This window comes from Muntiacus reevesi, chromosome 2 (genome assembly GCF_963930625.1).
Source record: "Muntiacus reevesi chromosome 2, mMunRee1.1, whole genome shotgun sequence".
Classification (NCBI taxonomy): Eukaryota; Metazoa; Chordata; class Mammalia; order Artiodactyla; family Cervidae; genus Muntiacus; species Muntiacus reevesi.
This window is the reverse complement of record NC_089250.1, coordinates 156,453,268-156,473,685: the sequence shown is the minus strand read 5'-3', so window position 1 is coordinate 156,473,685 and position 20,418 is coordinate 156,453,268. Positions and strand designations below refer to the sequence as shown.

The window sequence follows — 20,418 nt, the reverse complement described above, 5'->3', positions numbered from 1 at the left end:
GTCTCCCTCACTCGACTAGAACTCTCAGGAGGGCAGAGATTCTCAATGTCTTGTTTCCTGCTCTGTTCTTCTCACCCAGCATGGCACCTGGGATGTAGGGGGCACCCACTAAATGTTTCGTGTATGAATGAACAAATGACTGACTCCTTCTGTCGATGCCCTAGAACCTCCTTTGGCTACAGTCCTGGGGAACAGGAGGACAGAGACCACCCCGCCAGCCCCTACATGGGAGCTGATGCCACACTCACGGTTCTCGCAGTGGTGGCCCTCCCAGCCACCCTGGCACTCGCAGCGGTAACTCCCGTTGTACAGGACACAGGTGCCCTCGTTCATGCATGGGCTGGGTTTGCAGAGGTTAACTGGCTGCTTGGCTTCTGCAAGGGAGGACGTGGCAGCAGACGGGTCGGCCCTGCGGACCCTACCTTCACCCAGGACAAAGGTGGGGCCCCCAGAGCAGGGTCTTACACATCACAGCGGCTCTGTGGCCCTTGAGCCACAGGTGAGCACATAGGTGGGCCCCATACCACATGGCCGATCAAAGACCCAGCCTCCATTCAGCTTGCCTGCAGGCAAACAGCCGCTTTCTTTAAGATGGGATGAGCACACAGCAGCGCTTACTGTTGTTATTACTACGGCCACAGGCTTTTTAAAAGGTGCAGAGAATGTTCCTGGTAGAAGGCGGCTTGGAGTCAGGCTAGCCTGGCTGTGTCTGTTCCTACCAGGTCAGTGCCATCCTGGGGTCTTGGTGGATATCCTGACAAATCTCTTCCTTTTAGGTGGGGCACATACATTAAGTTTGGGGAGAGATGCTTGTCTAAAATTCTCTGCACCTTAAGTGGGGACAGTTGTGTGTGCCTCCCGCAGGGTTCCGTGTGACTATGGGATTTAGCACAGAGCCCGGCACGTGGAAAGTCCCGGGTAGTTGGGAGGAGCTGCTGTTCCCGTGAAGATGTCCATGAAGGCTCTGGCTGAGGTCTGTCCTTCAGAGGCAACCCCGAAGTTGCAGATTCCCCCACTCACCTCTGCACATCCACTCGATGAGTGCATCCTGGTGGTGGCTCAGGTCTGCGTAGGTTGCCACGTGGATCAGGGCATCGCGGGGACCCGCGAGCCTCCACAATGCCTCCCTCAGGACAGGCCCCACACCCACCACCAAGACTGAGACGCCGTTGTCCCTCAGCTTCTGGGCTGGGACAGCCGCGTCCTCCACCCCACTCCCACCCGTGACCACCACCACCGCTTTGGGGACGCCAGGCCGGGCGCCGCCCTGGACCGTCATCACCTTGTCATAGATGTGCAGCAAGGCCGTGCCTGCCGAGCCCACCCCCCCCAGGTAGGGGGCCTGGCTCAGGGCCCGCAGCACTGCAGCGCGGCTGAGGTGGGCGTCCAGCCCGAAGGCTGTCTGGACGCGGCCGCCGTACACCACCAGGCCGATCTGCGTCACGTCGGGGTTCACGTCAAACCGGAGGGCGCAGCTTCTCACGAAGCTCTGCATCTGGGCGAAGTTCTCAGGCCCCACTGAGACCGAGGCGTCCAGCATGAAGACCAGGTCCAGCGACTGGGCCTGGCAGCCTGTAGAAGAAGCACAGCGGCCCTCGGGGTAGCCGGGGTGGGGCACTGCTCTGGGGTGAGCAGAGCCCAGGTCAGCCGGTCTCCACCGCAGCAGCCGGCCCCCACCCCCTCCTGGAAGGGGGGACACGAAGGCTCAGCTGGACCATACTCCTAGCCTCCCCGCTGGCAGCTGGGTGTGGCCACATGATAGTTCTATCCGATAGGATGTAATGGAAAGTAACTGCAATTTCCAAGTTATGTCCCCGAAAGGAAGCTGCTTGTCTTCCACTTCCCCTCTGCCCTCTTCCTGCTGTCTGAGAAACAGCAGCCCCTGGAGTTAGCAGACAGCTGAACCATCCTGCTGGCCCAGGCCGCTCACCTCTGAACTGTGATGGGAGAGGAATAAACAACTGCTGTATGTAAGCCATGGGGCTCTGGGGCTCCATCTATGCCTCCAGGTGCCATGCACTGTATGGTAGTGGTGGTTTAGTCGCTAAGTTGTGTCTGATTCTTGTGACCCCATGGACTGTAGCCCACCAGGAGTAAAGTATGCAGGAAGAGGATCTGATTCATTGGTTTTTACAAACCACTCTAGCATAAGAAGAATCCGAGGAACTGTCAAAGCCAAGAGGAGTCTAAGAAGACAGGAAGAACGAAATGTAAAATGTATCCTGGATGGGATCCTTGGAACAGAAAAAAGACATTAGGTAACAACTAAGGAAGTTGGAATAAAGTGCAGACTGTAATAAATAATGACGAACTATGGACAGAGGTTCGTATCTTTGTACCCGAGGCAGTGACCAAAACCATCCCCAGGAAAAAGAAATGCAAGAAGGCAAAATGGTTGTCTGAGGAGGCTTCAGAAATAGCTGAGAAAAGAAGCAAAAAGCAAATGAGAAAAAGAAAGATATACCCAACTGAATGCAGAGTTCCAGAGAATAGCAAAGAGAGATAAGAAGGCCTTCTTAAGTAAACAATGCAAAGAAATAAACAGTAGACTGGGAAAGACTAGAGACCTTTTCAAAAATACTGGAGATACCAAGGGAACATTTCATGCAAAAATGGGTACAATAAAGGACAGAAATAGCAAGGAGCTAACAGAAGCAAAGAGATTAAGAAGAGGTGGCAAGAATACACAGAAAAACTGTACAATAAAAGGTCTTAATGACCTGGATAACCACGATGGTGTGGGCACTCACCTAGAGCCAGATATCCTGGTGTGTGAGGTGAAGTGTGCCTTAGGAAGCATTACTACCAATAAAGCTAGTGGAAGTGATGGAATTCCAGCTGAGCTATTTTGCATCCTAAAAGATGATGCTGTTAAAGTGCTGCACTCAATATAGCAGCAAATTTGGAAAACTCAGTGGCCACAGGACTGGAAAAGGTCAGTTTTCATTCCAATCCCAAAGAAAGGCAATGCAAAGAATGTTCAGTTACACTCACTGTACTGTACAGTTGCACTCATTTTGCATACTGGGAAGGTAATACTCAACATCCTTCAGGCTAGTCTTCAGCAGTACATGAACTGAGAACTTCCAGATGTACAAGCTGGGTTTAGAAAAGGCAGAGGAACCAGACATCAAATTGCCAACATTCCCTGGATCATAGAGAAAGCTGGGGAATTCCAGAAAAACATCTGCTTTACTGACTACACTAAAGCCTTTGACTATGTGGGTCACAACAAACTGTGGAAAATTCTTAAAGAGATGGGAATACCAGACCACTCTACCTGCCTGCTGAGAAACCTGTATTCAGGTCAAGAAGCAACAGTTAGAACCAGACATGGAACAACTGACTGGTTCCAAATTGGGAAAGGAGTACATCAAAGCTATATATTGTCACTCTGCTTATTTAACCTATATGCTACTAGAGTACATCATGGGAAGTGCCAGGCTGGATGAATCACAAACTGGAATTTCTGGGAGAAATAGCAACAACCTCATATATTCTGATACCACTCTAATGGCAGAAAGCAAAGAGAAACTAAAGAGCCTCTTGATGAGGGTGAAAGAGGAGAGTGAAAAAGCTGGCTTAAAACTCAACAATCAAAAAACTAAGATCATGGCACTTCATAGCGAATAGAAGGGGAAAAGTGGAAACAGTGACAGATTTTATTTTCTTGGGCTCCAGCAGACAAGTGACTGCAGCCATGAAATTAAGAGATGCTCCTTGGAAGGAAAGCTATGACAAACCCAGACATCATATTAAAAAGCAGAGATATCACTTTGCTGACAAAGGTCCAGATAATCAAAGCTGCAGTTTTTCCAGTAGTCATGTACAGATGTGTGAGTTGGACCATAAAGAAGGCTGAGCATCAAAGAATTGATGCTTTTGAATTGTGGTGCTGGAGAAGACTCTTGAGAGTCCCTTGGACAGCAAAGTGATCAAACCAATCAATCCTAAAGAAAATGAGTCCTGAATAGTCATTGGAAGGACTGATACTGAAGTTGAAGTTCCAATACTTTGGCCACCTGATGGCAAGAGCCTACTCATTAGAAAAGACATGGATGCTGGGAAAGATTGAAGTCAGGAGGAGAAGTGGGTGACAGAGGATGAGATGGTTGGATGGCATCACCGACTCAATGGACATGAGACTGAGCAAACTCCAGGAGATGGTGAAGGACAGGGAAGCCTGGCATGCTGCAGTCCATGAGGTTGCAAAGGGTTGGACACAACTGAGTGACTGAACAACATCAATGTTGGTTCATTAATTGTGATAACTGTCCCTGGTTAACATCTTACAAGAGGGACACCAGGTATGGAACACAGGTGAACTCTAAAACTATTTTTTAAAAAAATTCTCCAGCTGCCAAGGGAAGATAAGACTGGCGGGGCACAGTAGAGGTGGGCAGGCAGAGCCCTGTCCTTCCCCCAGCAGGAGGGAATGTCTCACCACTAGTGAGAGTGATACCTGGGGCTGAGAAGCTGAAATCCACCCGCAGCTTCTTTAGAGGAGAAGTCCGGAGCCCTGTGGAGGGTGTGTTTCACCTACCCCTGTCTCTGACCGTGGGCCAGGCCCCCACCCCTGACAGGGATATCTACTCCCAGGTTGTGTTCTCCAGGGCACCCTCTAGTGGCGGGTCATGGAAATCAACATGGGTCATAGAACAGAATGAAGTCAGAGCACATCTCAGGTAGAAATGACAAGTAGCATTTCATGAAAGGCTTGGCTTGTTCTAGACGTTTATGCCTCTGCAGGCATATGTGTGTACTGGGAATGCATTTCTTTCTTGCCAACAAGAAACTGGGAAGCTGCCATTCTAGAGTTACACTTAGTAGATTGAGAGCTCCTTATTAACTATAACAATAAAAATGAATACAGCAATACCTACAATTCTGAGTGCACACTCTGAGCTTACTCTGTACTAGTGTGCATCTTGCTTGCCCTACGTAATCCTCATAAAAGCCCCTCAGGAGGTGCTACTATTTGCCAGATTGTGGTGACCAGTAAAATGAGATGGCTAGACAGCATCATAACTCAGGGGACATGAATTTGAGCAAACTCGGAGATGGTGGAGGACAGAGGATCCACGGGGTTGCAAAGAGTCAGACATGACTTAGCAACTGAACAAAAGCAAAACTGAGAAGATACTCATCACAAGGCTAGTATATAAAAAAAGCGGGGCTGTGGCTCCAGCCCACGTCAGAGACCCTGGTTAAGTCCCTACCAAAAGGTGGAAGGTTCTACCACTGGCCAGCTGGCCCCAAGGTCAGGTGAGGCTGGCCCGCAGCTGGCACGGCTGTGGGGATGTTCCCTACCTGGGCGCGGCCTGTTGCAGAGCTTGCCCTGCAGCTTTGGGATCTGGCCGAATAGGTCCTGTGGGCCGGTGTAGGTCAGCACGCGCTCCGGGCCGCCAGTGATCACCTCCAGTTCCGCCCGCACGTCCTCGCTGCCCATGCCCAGGAGGAGCAGCTCCCGGGCCCTCGCGAAGCCCGCCGGGCCGGCCACCTCGTCCTGGGAGCGCGCCTCGGTCATCAGGACCACCGCCCGTCGCGGCCGGTCCAGGCCTGTCCCGGGGGCACTCCCGAAGCCGCGCTCCGCCGCCTGCCGCAGGGCCCGGCCCGTCAGCGTGGCGCCGCCGTCGAAGGGCAGGCTGTCGAGGCTCCGGACCAGGTCCGGCACGTCCTGGTACTCGCCCACGGGCACGGCGACGGTCAGCTCCGCGCCGTAGCGGGCCACCCCCACGCGCGCCCGGGAGTCCCCGGTCAGCGCCGCCCGCACAAACCGCTTGACGAAGGCCTTGGCCCGCTGGAAGCCCTCCGGGCTGGTGTCCGCTGAGCTGGCCAGCAGGAACAGGACATCCACTCTGCACTTCAGGCTCAGATTCAGAGCTGCCGGGACACAGCCGCCATCACCCTAGGGAGCACGTGGACCACCGTCCCACCTGGGATGCCCAACCCCACGTGGGGCGCCCTCCTAGGAGAGGGATGGGGCCATGACACTGAGGCTCCAAAGGCTAGTGACCAGAGCCCATCACCGAGTTAGACAGGGCTCCCCGGCTCCCACCCAGGATCTTGCTCGCTCTCCTCTTTTTCAAAAGAAAAATAGAGTCTATACTCTTCCCCCACTATGGTTAGTGCTTCCTGGGTCCTGTTGGCGAAATCTTTGTCTACCCCCAAATCATGACAATAGGCTCCTATGTTTTCTTCCAGAAGTTTCACCACTTTGCTGTCTACACTTAAATCAATGATCCATCTGGAATTGATTTTGTATAACTTTGTGAGGTGGGGGAATCAAGATATACTTTTTCCCGGATAAGTCTCCAGTTGACCTAGCACGACAGGTTTTAAAAAGTTATTATTTAACAAGTCCCATCCTCTGTGTCAAGCATTGTGCTGAGCACTTCACGTACAGAATCTTATTTCAAACTCCCATAACCACAGGGCAGTAAAAGTCAATTATAATCTTCACAGTTTTAAAATCAAGAGGGGTTGAGGCTTCTCATTCCTCTTCTGGAAGAGGGGTGAAGGGATACTGCCCAGAACCTTGAACCTGATGGGCTGGCTCCAGCCTACAGCTGGGTTCCCTGATGCCCACAGATCAAGCCCTTCTAAAGCTAAGAAGCTAGGGGCCGTGTCCTACCCAGACCTCCACCACCCGAGTTATACCCTGGAGCCCTTAGGGTATCACCTGAGACATCAGCTCAGTGGTGTACCTGAAATGCCGGTGGCACAAACTCCTGGGCCAGTTCCTACCTAGTGGCTAATGGGGTGGCGGACGAAGAGCAGGGGCCCAGACTCCACTGTTCCCCAAAAACTGGAGTCTGGGATGTCCTGGGCACACGTACCGCAGTTGGCTTCCCCTCCAAAAGCCAGCGGGCAGAGGCAGCGGTACCTGTCCGGTGCTTCTGGAACACACGTGCCTCCATTCTGGCAGGGCTGTGAGTCACAGGGGCCTACCAGAGAGATGCCTGTTAACAGCCTGGCATATCTGCCCAGAGATGGAAGGGCTTTGGCCACCCTGCCCCACCAGGGCCCGGCCCCTTCCTTTCCCGGGATGCACTAGGAAATTGGTCTCAACACCTGTAGCCAAAGACCGAAAAGAACAGCAAATGAGGGCTTAAGGTACGGGAAATAACAGATACTCAGTGGTGGGCTCAGTTAAGGCTCTGTGTGAAGTACAGGCTCACCGTGGGTCTGCCAATGGGATCTGGCTCTATGCTGGGAGCACATGTTACAGACTGAATTACGTCTCCTCTCCCCATTCATATGTTGTCATTCAGTCACCAAGTCATGTCTGACTCTTGCAACCCCATGAACTGCAGCACACCAGGCTTCCCTGTCCTTCACTATCTCCCAGAGTTTGTTCAAACTCATGTCTGTTGAGTCAATGATGCCATCCATCCATCTCATCCTCTGTCGCCTCCTCCTCCTTCTGCCTGCAATCTTTTCCAGCATCAGGGCTTTTTCCAATGAGTCTGCTCTTAGCATCACATGGCCAAAGTATTGGAGCTTCAGCTCCAGCTGAAGATGGTGAAGGATGGTGAAGTTGAAGAATTTTTAAAACTATGAAGTTTTAAAACTTTAAAACTATGAAGATTTATTCATTCAGTCCTTCCAGTGAATATTCATATGTAGGAGTCCAAACCCCCAATACCTTAAAAATGTTAATATATTACTTAGTGGTCACATGATTGTAATTAAAGTGTATACTTTTGAAAGGTAGGAATTGAGAGTAATTTTGGGCACCCAGGCCTGCGGTTCTATCAGCAGGAGTTTCATGGAAACGACTGGGGGTTCATTAACAGCACCAACAGTAGCCTTTAAATGAGCAGCTATCACAGGGTCAGGTACTGTGAAATTAAAAGACGCTTGCTCCTTGGAAGAAAAGTTATGACCAACCTAGACAGCATATTAAAAAGCAGAGACAGTACTAACAAAGATCCATCTAGTCAAAGCTATGGTTTTTCCAGTAGTCATGTAAGGACGTGACAGTTGGACTATAAAGAAAGCTGAGCGCCAAAGAATTGATGCTTTTGAACTGTGGTGTTAGAGAAGACTCCTGAGAGTCCCTTGGACTGCAAGGAGATCCAACCAGTCCATCCTAAAGGAAGTCAACCCTGAATATTCATTGGAAGGACTGATGCTAAAGGTGAAACTCCAATACTTTGGCCACCTAATGTGAAGAACTGACTCCTTGGAAAAGACCCTGATGCTGGGAAAGATTGAAGGTGGAAGGAGAAGGGGACAACAGAGGATGAGATGTTGGATGCCATCACCGACGCAATAGACATGAGTTTGAGTAGGCCCTGGAAGTTGGTGATGGACAGGGAAGCCTGGCGTGCTGCAGTCCACAGGGTCACAAAGAGTCAGATACGACTGAGAGACTGAACTGAACTGAGCTGAAGGTTACACATGCATGATCTCATTTCACTGATACAACCAAATAAAGCAAGTACTGTGAACCCCCATGTCACAGACAGGAAGCTGAAACTCAACAAACAGAAGTCACACACTGAAGGTTAGCTACTTGGAAAGCAGCAGAGCTGGAACTCAAACCCAAGTTATTCTGGTTTCAAAACCATAAGTCCCTGACCTTTTATTTCTGAGTGGAAACAACCAGACTTTCAGTTCCTGCCAGCTGTCAGAGGCCAGCCACCTTGGAACTTTAAAAAAAGATGCCCAGCGGGTCATCTAACCCCAGGTAAGAAGTACCCTCCTGCCTGCACACAAGCCTCTGGCTCTTCAGCGGCCGGGTACCTGACCTCATCAGAAGCAGCAAATCCACACAAGCACCGATGCCAAGACAACCAACTGCCATGCTCCTGCATCCGTGAGATGCTCTAGACCCTGGAGTGATGAGTAGGGAGGGCCCACTGGGGAGCCAGGCCGAATGATCTTAATGGGGTTGATGAGTCCTCCTGTTTGCTGGGGACTTTGTAACTGATGAAGCACGTGGGTGGACATCATCTACTGAATCTTCCCTAGGAGTCCATGTATGGTACCCTCTACCACCCAGAGCAGGGAGATGGGGAGTCCAGACATGGGGCAAACATTGCCCTCATTTTAGAGAGGAAGAAAGTAAGGCTCAGGTATCTTGCTCTGGGTTTGGTGCTGGATATGAGGTTTTCTGTTTGCAAAGTTAGGGGTCAGTGCATGCCCTGCTCTGCCTCTTGTCAATGCAGAGTCCCGGTTAAGGAAGTAATTCCAAAGCGTCGCTCCATTCTCAGTGAAAAGATACCACTGAATAACGCAAGCCTTGAGGATCACACGAGCATGTTGCTCTGCCTCTGAAATGCCCGTGCCTCTGCCCTGGAGCTGGGTCCAACCCTACTCAGTGCCCCGGGAGTACAAATGCCCCTTCAGGAGCCAGCCTCGTCCCGGGGCCAGAAAGAAGAGGAGAATCAAAGAGGCAGACTGTACCTGGGCAGGTGGTCCTGTAGCAGGTGGTGGGGTGGGTGAAGAACACTCTCTTCCAGCTACGACCCAAGACATCAAACGGTACAGATCAGAGGTTTAACAGGAAAGGTTATTTAAAACACTAAGAGCTGACGTAAGATGCCAATGCAGAAGTGACTCAAGAAACCTATTTTTCCCCCTGATTCCACCCCAACTTTTGTCTGCACATGGAGTAGGAAACGTTTTAAACTAATCAAAGACAATTAAAAAAAAAAAGAAGATAATGTAAGCTGGCTAGCCTGTCAGAAGTTACAGATGTCTGTGTTCAAAACTGTGAGCTACATGAACAGCTATTATAAATTACTTTCTGGGGCCACCACAGTGAGTTGGGGGGCAGGAAATACTGGGATTAGGCAGCTGGATTCTGGCTGTGTGACACCAGGCAAGTTTCTTTCCTTCTCTGGTCCTCAGTCCCCGCTTCTGTGTAATAATCTATTGGGTAGTTTTCAACTGTGTTCCTTGGAGCCTCAGTGGAGAGGGAACAGGGCTGTTCACGACTCCCGCAGCGCCACAGCTCTGCCCCCAACCCAAATGTGCTTTTTCTGGTCTGCAGGACAAGGGTCCATACAAGCCTCTATTGTAGCTCAGGAGGGTGTGCAAACCACTGGCTGGTCTCAATGGCCCCTGAGGCCTGTTTGGTTGCCAACCTTCAGACAACAGAAGGCACCATTCCTGCGCTGGCTTCCATGCTCCATCCGTCCCCATCGTTACATCAAGTCCTCAGCTACTTGAAGAGACAGTAACCTCTTTCAGATGGAGAGGAGGGCTCAGAGGGCTGAATTAAGGGGCCCAAAGTCACACGGTTATCAAAACACAGCAGAGCTGGGATCTGAGCTCTGTCTTGGACTCCAAAGCCCATGCACGTTGCCCTCTGGGCCTCCCCCGCCCCAGCTCTCCTGAGTCTGCGGGGTCACACACCAGCCAAGGCAAGAGGGGGTCCTTGTCCCTCGGGTAGGAAGCCCTCCCCTAGCCTGGCAGCAGCTCCACAGTGGCCTCATCTCAGGAGATTCTCTCAGGGCCTTGGCAATAAAGTTCTCTAAAACCTTCCCAAGAAGGCTTCTCCCAGTGAAATCCCACCCCAGGGTTGCCCAGCTGAAGGGCGGCTAATGGGGCTCATCGCTAGGGCAGGAGCTTACCCGAGGCAAAACATCCACTTGGGATAAAAGCCAAGTCAATTCTGAACTCAAGGGGTTGCTGAAGTCAAAACTCTGCCAAGCCTCCAGCTCATTAAAGAGAACTCTTCTTCCCTTCTGTGTCTACTCCCAGTGACAACCTCATAAAACCACACATCTAAGCCCAGAAAGTTGCACGGACCCTGCCCTCCCTACCCAGCCCAGCACTGGGAACCCGTGCTACTGGGCAGATAGTGTCTACAGGCCTTTGCCTGGACCTGTACTCGGCTTGCCGCCCCACCCCACCACCTGCCACCTCCCTCCACTCTGGACTCAGATGCCACATTCTCTGCCTTCCCTGCCTACTGTAATTAAGAGTGCTACCCTGCCCCAACCACCTAGTTACCCCACTCTGTCTCCCCCACCCCTCATTCTTTCCCCAGTAGGCACTTGGCATCACCTAAGAGTTCCTCTAGCTATTCACTTTGTTCACTGCTGCCTCTTGCTCATGGGGCCTGATTTGTTTCTGAGATGCTCACGCAGATTCCTCAGGACCTGGAGCAGTGCTGAGAGCTCAGGAGAGCCTCCGTGAAGATTTCTTGAATGAAGGGATTGATGAAAAACCTGCTATATGCATTATTCTAGAAGCCTTGATGTATTAACTGCTGCATGCTCCAGACAAATCCTCTGAGAGAGCTCACACACAGCAACAAAGACCCAGTGCAGCCATAAGTAAATAAAACTATATATATAAAGACTTTATAATTTTATACATTTGTGTATATATATATATAAAGTCTGTTCAAGCAGCCCCCTCTCCACGATGTGCGAGAAGGAAACAGGCCCCATTCCAGCACTTGGGAGGCTCTCTCTGGACCAAGAGCACTGGGGGCAGTGACTGTGTCCGCCTCCTTGTCACACCGTCCGGCTCAGAGGGGCACTTAAACATGTTCACCAGAGAACAAAGAACTACCTCCATTCACTTGAAAGCTCAGGTTCAGGAGAGAGCCTCTAATGGCCTATGACAGGGCCCCAGGCCTCAGTTCCTCTGATCCATGTCGGGGGAATGGCTCTTCCCTGCCGGGGCGGCGTTTGGACTCGGCATCGGCCCACCATGGCCCTTGCAGCTTCTCGGCTGTTCCATCTCATTGCCGTGTACATGCTCTGATCTCATCGCAGAGGCCAGGCCAAGGGGTAAGATGCAGCTGGTTCGAACGCTACCCTGGCTCTCTAGAAAGGAGGGGTGGGCTGGATCACGAATTGCTAACCAGGGGCCATACTGGAGGTGATCCAGATAAAGTGCCGAGGGACGGTCTGGGGAGTCTGCAGGGCAGTGGCTGACAGCGGGGCAGCGGGTGCTCTCCAATACCCGAGCTCCTGTGCTGAAGAATCCAGCCTCCCCCATGGCCTCTACAACTGGAGTTCATGCAAGGATCTTATTTAAGCCTCTTGGTTTGCTCAGCCCCCATAAAGGTGGAAACTGGTGCTCAGAGGAACCAAGTTACCAGACCACTAACCCACGTCCAAACCACTGCCCTATCCAACCAGTTTTTGGCTGACCCGCCAGCCTTCCAGAATGGCTGTGACCTGCCCCGCTCACTCACCCTGGGTGCCTGGCTGGCAGGTCTACAAGACTCCGACGCTGAGTACCTGCGCCCCCGCATGTGTCCCTGAAACCCTGTCCCTGGCTCCCTCTCTGGTCTCCTCCGATCCCCATCACAGGCTCCACAGCCAAGGCCCCAGAGAGCCGTTCTCCCCGCAGCCCGTGAGGCCCTGGCCAACCCTGTCCAGGCCAAGCCCTTGGGCTCGGACTCCAGACCATGAGGACAAACCTGGAGAAGGGACAGAGGGCAGCCAGCACAGCGTCAGCGCTCCGAGATCCTCTCCAGCACGGGGCAAGGCCAGCAAGCTCCCTGACCGTCTCCAGCGTCTTGCGCTCACAGGGGTGAGGTTGGACCTTGCAGTCTGTGTCCACCATGCATGCCCAAGACAAGGAAGACAGAGTTAAGCATCATTCCCCACGGTCCCACCCACCCCTGTCCTCACTCCCTCTAGGCAGAGCACACAGCACCAGCCAGTCTCTGAGCATCTCCTCTGCACAGGCCCCGCCCCTCACAGCTCTTCCATCCTGTGCACACGTGTACCTTTCATTCCACATACGTCACTCCAGCTCCCGGATGGACCCTGACAAAGCTGACTACGCATACAGGGATCTCACCCCCAGATGAAGCCTCCCTGTGCTGACAGTGTGGGGAGCTGGCTCCTTCCGCCTCCCAAGCAGTGGAAAGGCACAGGGGACCCCCCATATCTGGGTCCCAAGCCCTGAGCCTCTCAATCCCTCAAAGATAGTCTCAGGATTCCCAGCCAAAATCCCCAGAGGGCCTGACATGGGGAGGCTGAACAAAGCCGAGTGTCCCCGGGCCGAAGCTGCTAGGTCCTGTCCCTCTTCTGCTGCTTCCCTGGGGAGCCTCCTGTGTCCTGATCTCTGGCCCTGGGGAACCCTCCCCACCCTGGCATCCCATTTCCATATGGGCAAGGTCACTCCTTCCCGGCTGGGAGGCCCTTACTCACCTGGAGAGGCGGTGGTGCAGATGGCGGAGCCGCTGAGGGTGCTGAAGAGGCCGTTGGCGGCGTCCTCCACCTGCTCGGCCATCAGCACGTGCCGCTCCCTTGGCTCGCTGGCCAGCGAGTGCAGCTCCTCCCACCTGAGTCCCGGCCCCAGCAGAGAAGTCACAACGGCTCGTCGCCCCGCGCTCACCCACCTCCTGCCCACCCATCTCCTAGACCCCGGGTTCTGTGTGGACAGCACCGCCACCCACCAAGACAGGAGCCACCTAACTGCAACCTCGTCCATCTAGGATGCAGGGAAGGTCTAGATGTGAACCACAGAAAGACCGAGGATGCTGAGCTGTGGGAAGTAATGTGTGCATGCTCCAGCAACCCACCAACTTCCTCAGAGGAGAGCCTCCCACTCGAACTGTCAGCTCTTATTTGAGACTCGGTCCTAACAGATCTAGTCATCCGGTTTTATAACTTATAGCTGATGAGAAAAATTTAAGCAGAAAGGAAATGAAGGAAAGTGGTTCGTGGTTCTAGGTGATGCCAAGAGAAGCACACATAGGAACAACTAGTAATAGGAAAGAAAAAAATCCTGACGATTATAAACCATGGCGATAAGAACTCAGAGGCCAGCAATGTGAGGCCATATAGAGGAGGGAATTGGCATAGTTCAACAACTAAAGGGCACTGTTAGTGCCTGGAACAGAAATGATGTGTGGGATGATGACCTTAGTGCATGAAGAAGGGTTAAAGGATGTTGAAAAAAACCTGTTTTCAGGAAGACAAGGCAGTCAGTAACACATTTAGAATCTTGCCCATCAAAAAAATTCATCAAAATAGACCAAGGCTTGGCAATACAGCAAAACCTTCACAGATCTCTCAACCGCCTCATGTAAAACTCCGATTCTCCTCTGAAGGCACGGAAAACAGCCGTTTCATGCAGTACCTAGGACAGCGCCTGGCACGAAGGAGGGGCTTCTTAGTTCTAGACTCACAGTAGCTTTGAGTGGGCAGCTCTGCCAGGCCCCACCCTTAGCTCTCCCAGCCCCCAAAGAGACCTTCCTAAAAGCTCCCTGGGTAATCCAGATACTCAGCCAGAGTTGAGAATCCTCAGAGAATGGGTTTTAAATACACTAAAGGCGGGTGGGGAGGGAAGAGTTTGAGCGGCATCAGTCTTTAATCTCTCTACAGAGGTTCTCAGACTTTGGTGGTATCAGCATCACTGAGGACCAGAAAAAGCAGAGACCAAGGCTCCTAGTCCCAGAGTTTTGGATTCAATGAGGTGCGGCCGGAGTGCGAGGGTTTCTAACAAGCTCTAGACGCTGCTGATGCTTCTGGTCCAAGGAACACACCTGGATAAGTCCCGGTCAACAGTGCACCGGCCTTCTACTAGGAGTCGGGAAGGGGTTAGGTGGGCCTGGGAGCCCAGCAGGCTTCCTCAGAGGCTGCCTGCGTCTGCAAAACTAGGGCTTTCAAACCTTAGTGATACCCCCCTCTCCTGACCAACTGGCTTCTTAATTTCTCTACACCAGGCATGCTCAAAGTGTGGTCTATGGGCCAGCGCAGGTCCCCAAACTTCTCACCCTGATTCAGAATCTCATAAGCATAGATACCAGGCATTTATAAGCTAATCATATGGCAACTTGAGAGAGCCATTTTTAGTCTGTTGGGTCAATTAATAAGAATTTGAGCTTCTATTTTATCTTTGTTTTTATTTCATTTTTCTGGTAATTCATTTTTATTGTAATTTTTTTTAAGCATCATGACATGATCAATTAGGAAAAAAAAAAACACAAAACTGGACCTTCACCACATATAGTTTGAGAAGCACTCCTTCAGCTAGCAGCTGGAGAAGAAAGCCCCAGAATGGGCCAGTATTTCCATCTTGTGGGGAGTTCCATCCTCAGCAACAGATCTTGGGCAACTATTATGTATAAGACACTCTACTGGGCAGGAGGGTGGGCAGGGAGCCATAAAGTAACATCCCTTCTCCTCTCTCAAGGGGTTTATGTTCCTTATATCTGAGAACACAAAAAGAGCCAGCTATAAGGCAGCTTGTGTTTACTACCAAGTTACAACGACAACAGCAGCGGTGGCTGTCATCACTGCACCCGGACACAGCACAATCGGGGTAGCCCCACGGTACCTGCAGCCTCAGTCTCCTATCTTCCTCTTTCTGACCTGCACCCGCTGGTCCTCAGAGGTCCTCTCACTCGACACTCAGCTCCCGGCGATCTTATTTAGGCTGTAAACACTATCTTCAGTTTCCATCTCGACGCCTGTCCTTTCTCCTGTGTGCCAGACTCTTCCATCCAACTCTCCACTCAGCCTCTCTACCGAGATGGCCAATATGAATCTCAGACCTGCCCTGTCTGTAACAGAATTCAATTTCCTTTCCCAGTCTTTCTCATGTCAGTAAGTAGCATCACCATTTACGCTGGGGCTCAAGCCAAAACCTTCTATTCTTCTCTCATACACCCACACCCAACACACCAGTCACTCCAGTGCTCTGCCTTCCAAACACACCCTAGATCCAGCCATTCCCCTGCGGATCACAGCTGCTGCCCTATGACAAACCACCATTAAATTGCATGTGAGCTGCTCCACCGGCTCCTAGATTCCCCACTGCCCCATCATTGCCTCTCCCTCGGTCCGTCAGTCTATTATCTTCCTGGCAGCCAGTGTGATCTCCTCAAGATGTAAGCCAGTTCATGTAATTCTCCTGCTCAAAACCCTCCACAGACTTCCCACACTACTCATTACAAACCTCAGTCTCTACAATAACCTGCAAAGTCTGTAGCCCCAACTCCTGACCACCTCTTCTACCTTATTTCTTGTAGTTCACCCCTTGCTGGTTGACCTCCAGCTGCTCTCTGGCTGTCTTGCTGTTTCTAAAAGACACTCAGCTAAGCTGCTGCCTCAGGGCCTTTGCACTTGCCATCTGCCTGCCTCACTTGCTCTTTTTTGTTACTTGGAAGGCTTGTTCCTCACTTAAGTTTCTGCTCAAAAATCAACTCCTTGAGGGGGAGCCTTGCCAGAATCCTCCTATCGAAAATAGCTCTACCATCTTGGGAATTCCCTGACAGTCCAGTGGTTAGGACTCAGCACTCTCACTGTTGGTTCAATCCCTGGTTGTGAAACTAAAATTCCAATAGCTGCATGGCGTGCTCTCCCCACCAAAAATAATAGCTATCTTCCCTACTCCCATCATTCTGTAACCTCTTACCTGCTTTATTTTTCTTCTCTGCATTTTATTTCCACCTGAAATTGTTACTTATTTATTCACTTACTTGTTTGTTATCTAGTTCCTTTCCTAGAATGGAGTTCCATGAAGGCAAGGACTTTGTATAATATTATTGTCTCTGTATCCTGAGAACCTAGAATAGTGTCTGGCACAAGGAAGACAACCTATATTTATTGAGAGAATAGAAAAGTACAGTGGGCCTTCCAGATCCCTAGGTTCTACACTTACAAATTCAACTAACTTGGCTCCTGTGCTATGTTTGTGATCTACGGATATGGGAGGGCTAAATAAAGGACGTGAACATCCATGGACTGCGGTGTCCTGGGGGTAGGGAGTTGGTTCTGGAATGACAGTACTAAAATTAACAGAGATGTCTGTGTACAGGCACGATGCCAGGACCAGAGTCACTTCACTTGATACCCACAACAACTAGACGTTCATAGAGGTCACCTCCATTTTTAGGGCTGAGAACATATCCCACTCCTCCCACCAGGAAGGCAGATTTCAGCACCTGGAGAAAGATGGTTGGAGAAGGGGGGAGCCAGACACAGACCAGCCTCAGGCTCATCAGAACACTTGCTTGGATTATTCAACTTGAAACTGGGGAAATGAGTCTTTTGTCTCCAGGATGGAGCTGGGAAGATAGGGCCTGGGGCTCTGCCTGCACCCACAGTCCCAGCTTCCTGAGAAAGCCGGGCTGAGAGAACAGCAGAGACAATTGGATGGGGGACAGAAAGACTCTAAAAGGCAGCGAAATCCTTAACTCCTGCTGACCCCGAGAGACCGCTGACCCACTGGTGCAGTTATATGAGTCCCTGAATTTCCATTTCTGCCCAAATACGTGGGAGTCAAGTTTCTGACACTTGAAACCAAGTGTTCAGACTAAAGACAACACAAACTCTCACATTTCCAAAGAGCTGGAGTTCCCTGTGTGCCAGCAACAATACTCCAAAGTGAGGAAAAGACGGGTCCCCGAAGATCTTGAATGGTTTTCCCAGCTCCCAGAGGATTGACCCAGCCCGCCAGGCTGACCCAGAGGACTGACCCAGCACAACGAAAATCTCTTACCTCGGGAAGCGGATGCCCACGGTGAACACAGTGACGCCCCTCAGCTTGAGTTGCTTGGCGGGCAGGGCCACGTGCCCTTGGGACCTCCCGTCGGTGATGATGATGAGGACCTGGGGCACAGAGGCATTTCTGCCCCCCGGGAATCCTTTGCGCAGAAGGTATTTCAGAGCAAGGCTTGTCTCTGTGCGCCCTCCTCTGAGCTCACCCAGAAGGAAAAAAAAAAGGAGAAAGAGTCAGCGATCCAGGGGTGAAGTTGGAATGAGAACCTGAGACAACAGCCACCTTCTCCCAGCAGAAGCTCAAAGGGACAACTCCCACATGATCTTTACTCTCTCACCATCTAAACCACAGTGATGGAGCTTCCCAGGTGGCATCAGTGGTAAAGAATCCGTCTGCCAATGCAGGAGATGCAAGAGATGCAGGTTTGATCCGTGGGTTGGGAAGATCCCCCTGGAGAAGGAAATGGCAACCCCCTCCAGTATTCTTGCCTGGAGAATTCCACAGACAGAGGAACCTGGTGGGCTACAGTCCATGGGATCGCAGAGTCAGACACCACTGAGCACATACACAGTGTTAAATGCATATATTAGGAGAAAAAGAGAGAGTAAGATGTAGACCACAGTGATGAAGAAGAATGAATTTTTCCCCTGGACTTAGCACTCAGCCTGCACATGTGTTGTATTATATAATAATGTTATTCATGTATTCATTTGTGTTCTTTCTCCATGGTGGCTCCAAGGCACGATTCTCATCAGTTCTCTAACACCCACCTCCTATCTCCTCATCCCTGAACCATTCCCTTCTTGTTACAGTTCAACAAGTCCTTGGGAAAGCAGGTAACTGAGCTTGGTAAGGATTTCTGAGCTTTGATGCAAGGGTCATTTTCAAGATCAAGCCTGTGTCTCACTTCCAGGTTCAGGGTTGGGTGTTGGAAGGCTGAACCATTTGACTACTTTCAGAGCAGGGCAAGTGACTATGGTCCCATTTCATCAGGAGGCTAAGATTCTGCATTCCTCACAGTGGAGTTATGGAGACTGTTGGCTGAGCTTGGAATCCCAGCACAGAATCCCTACTAAATCTCACCATAGGAGACTCATGCCTACATCTGCAGAGAGTGGACTGCCAGCTCTGGGTGTCACCTAAGCAGAAAATAATGACTTACTACAATAGATTTTGGGCAAAGCCTTTCAGTGGATGGTAACAGATGAGGAATCCCCTGCTCAGAGACCAGTAAAACTAACTGCTAATATTTACTGTCCACCTACCATGTGCCAAGCACCACTAAGCGTGTATATAAAGGTGCTTGGCTCATGTAATTCTCACCAGAGCTCTGAGACAGGAGAGTTCAGAGAAGGGCCTTAGCTAAAGTGACACAGTTCATGGGGGGTAGAGGCAGGACTTGAACCCAGAACTTCCAGAGTCCCAGTTCTTACCATCGTGTTATACAACCTGCCTCTACCTGGCTAGTGGAGGTCAGAACTGCAGTTTAAACACAGTCAGGCTGATTCCAAAGCCAATGGTCATTCCTTTGAGGGAGTCGGCAATTTAAAGCCTCGGGGCAAATGGGCACAGAAAACGGGTGCCCATTCATTTATGTACTATCTACCCAGACCACGTGGCCAGCAGAGCATTAAGATATTTACTGTATGGTCTCTGATGAAAAGGTTTGCTGACCCTGGCTCTGTACTATTGTCCAAATGGTCACAAAACACTCCTCACTGAAGGCCAGGCGCTCCCTGGGGCTTCCCCTGGCGGTGATTCCCACGAGCCTCTGGCTGTGACCCTGCAGCCTTACTTTCTCAGCCAGCCTCAGCTTTCTCTCCTGAAAATACGCCCTTCCTCTGTCACCCCTCCGACCGTCACTTCTTTTCCTATGGGTTCAACGCTTTAGGATCAGGAAAAAAGCACTTGTTCTCCAGAAATCCATTCTCATTTCTCATACAGGCCTGCCTTCAGCACCCCCAGTGTCACACTTTATCTTTGCTTTTCAACCAGATTTTCAGAGTGGGTCTGGGCCCCCTCTTCAGAGTCACCAGCCTGTGGCCAGAGAGAAATTAAATTTCAAGGATGGGAGGGCCCGGGTCACTACTCCGCTGGCCTCTGCGGTGTCCACCCTCTGCATCGCTCAGCACACAAATGCCCGTGCCAACCGCCCTCTCCACCTCTGCACCTGACCTGCTGACTCCACCGACCAGCTCAGGTGAGATGCCTAATGGCTTCCGACTCCCAGAAAGACAGAAGAAACCCTGCTGCCTCCACTTTCCTTCTTTCTTGGAGCGTTCCTCACCGAGTCTGTTCTCAGCTCAGCATCTGGCTCCAGAACTAGACGTCTGAGTCCAGAATCTAATGTTTTTCTAATTTATCTCCAATGGGACGAAACTAGGTAGAAAGTGAAGGTTCACAGATAGACTGCTGTTTATGAGAGCAACGCACAGGCTGAACAAGAACAGGGACACAGATACCAAGTCCTGTGGTATACTGACCAGCTAAACTCAGCAAAGCTACTTAGCCTGAGATTCCTGTTAACCTTGCTAACATAAGCAAAGTAACAGTACTGTTTGAGGGTTAAATGCTGTTCCCAGTGCCTCCTGGTACCTAGTAAGCACTCCATCAATGGTCATTATAATGACCACCCAGCAGTCTATTCCAAGAAGTTTATCTTTTGAGTTCATCTCAAATTCTAGTGAGCACGAAAATCCCTCAGGCGAATTAATAATGTGGATTCTCAGATTCCATCCTCCCAGAGTCCAAACTGGTGGATGTGCAACCAGGCCTGAGAACCTGTATTTTAAACCTGCCTGCCTTCCCCCACCTACCGTGATTCTGACACAGGTAGTGCGTGGAACAGACTTTTTGAAAAATAATTCATAAGAACACTCACTGTAGGCACAGGGATGTTGATCACAGGAGTTTCTGTTGTTGTTGGTTTCAGCAGTGGCTAAAAATCCTGGAATCAAGCTAAATGTGTTCTTTTAGGACAGTGGT

The 20,418-nt window shown here is 50.9% G+C and overlaps 1 protein-coding gene across 3 annotated transcripts in view; it reads right to left on the bottom strand.

Annotated features, from left to right (window-relative positions):
• Window positions 1–20,418, bottom strand: part of VWA2 (von Willebrand factor A domain containing 2) — a 51,005-nt gene that overhangs the window by 4,050 nt on the left and 26,537 nt on the right. For all 3 annotated transcript variants that reach the window (XM_065923389.1, XM_065923388.1, XM_065923390.1), the window contains 8 exons: window positions 17,434–17,628; window positions 13,134–13,267; window positions 12,395–12,527; window positions 9,415–9,470; window positions 6,840–6,947; window positions 5,311–5,883; window positions 1,021–1,572; window positions 249–374 (listed from right to left, as the gene is read on the bottom strand). In XM_065923389.1, the coding sequence (XP_065779461.1) occupies window positions 249–374; window positions 1,021–1,572; window positions 5,311–5,883; window positions 6,840–6,947; window positions 9,415–9,470; window positions 12,395–12,527; window positions 13,134–13,267; window positions 17,434–17,628 (1,877 nt within the window). The remainder of the gene's footprint in view (window positions 1–248; window positions 375–1,020; window positions 1,573–5,310; window positions 5,884–6,839; window positions 6,948–9,414; window positions 9,471–12,394; window positions 12,528–13,133; window positions 13,268–17,433; window positions 17,629–20,418) is intronic.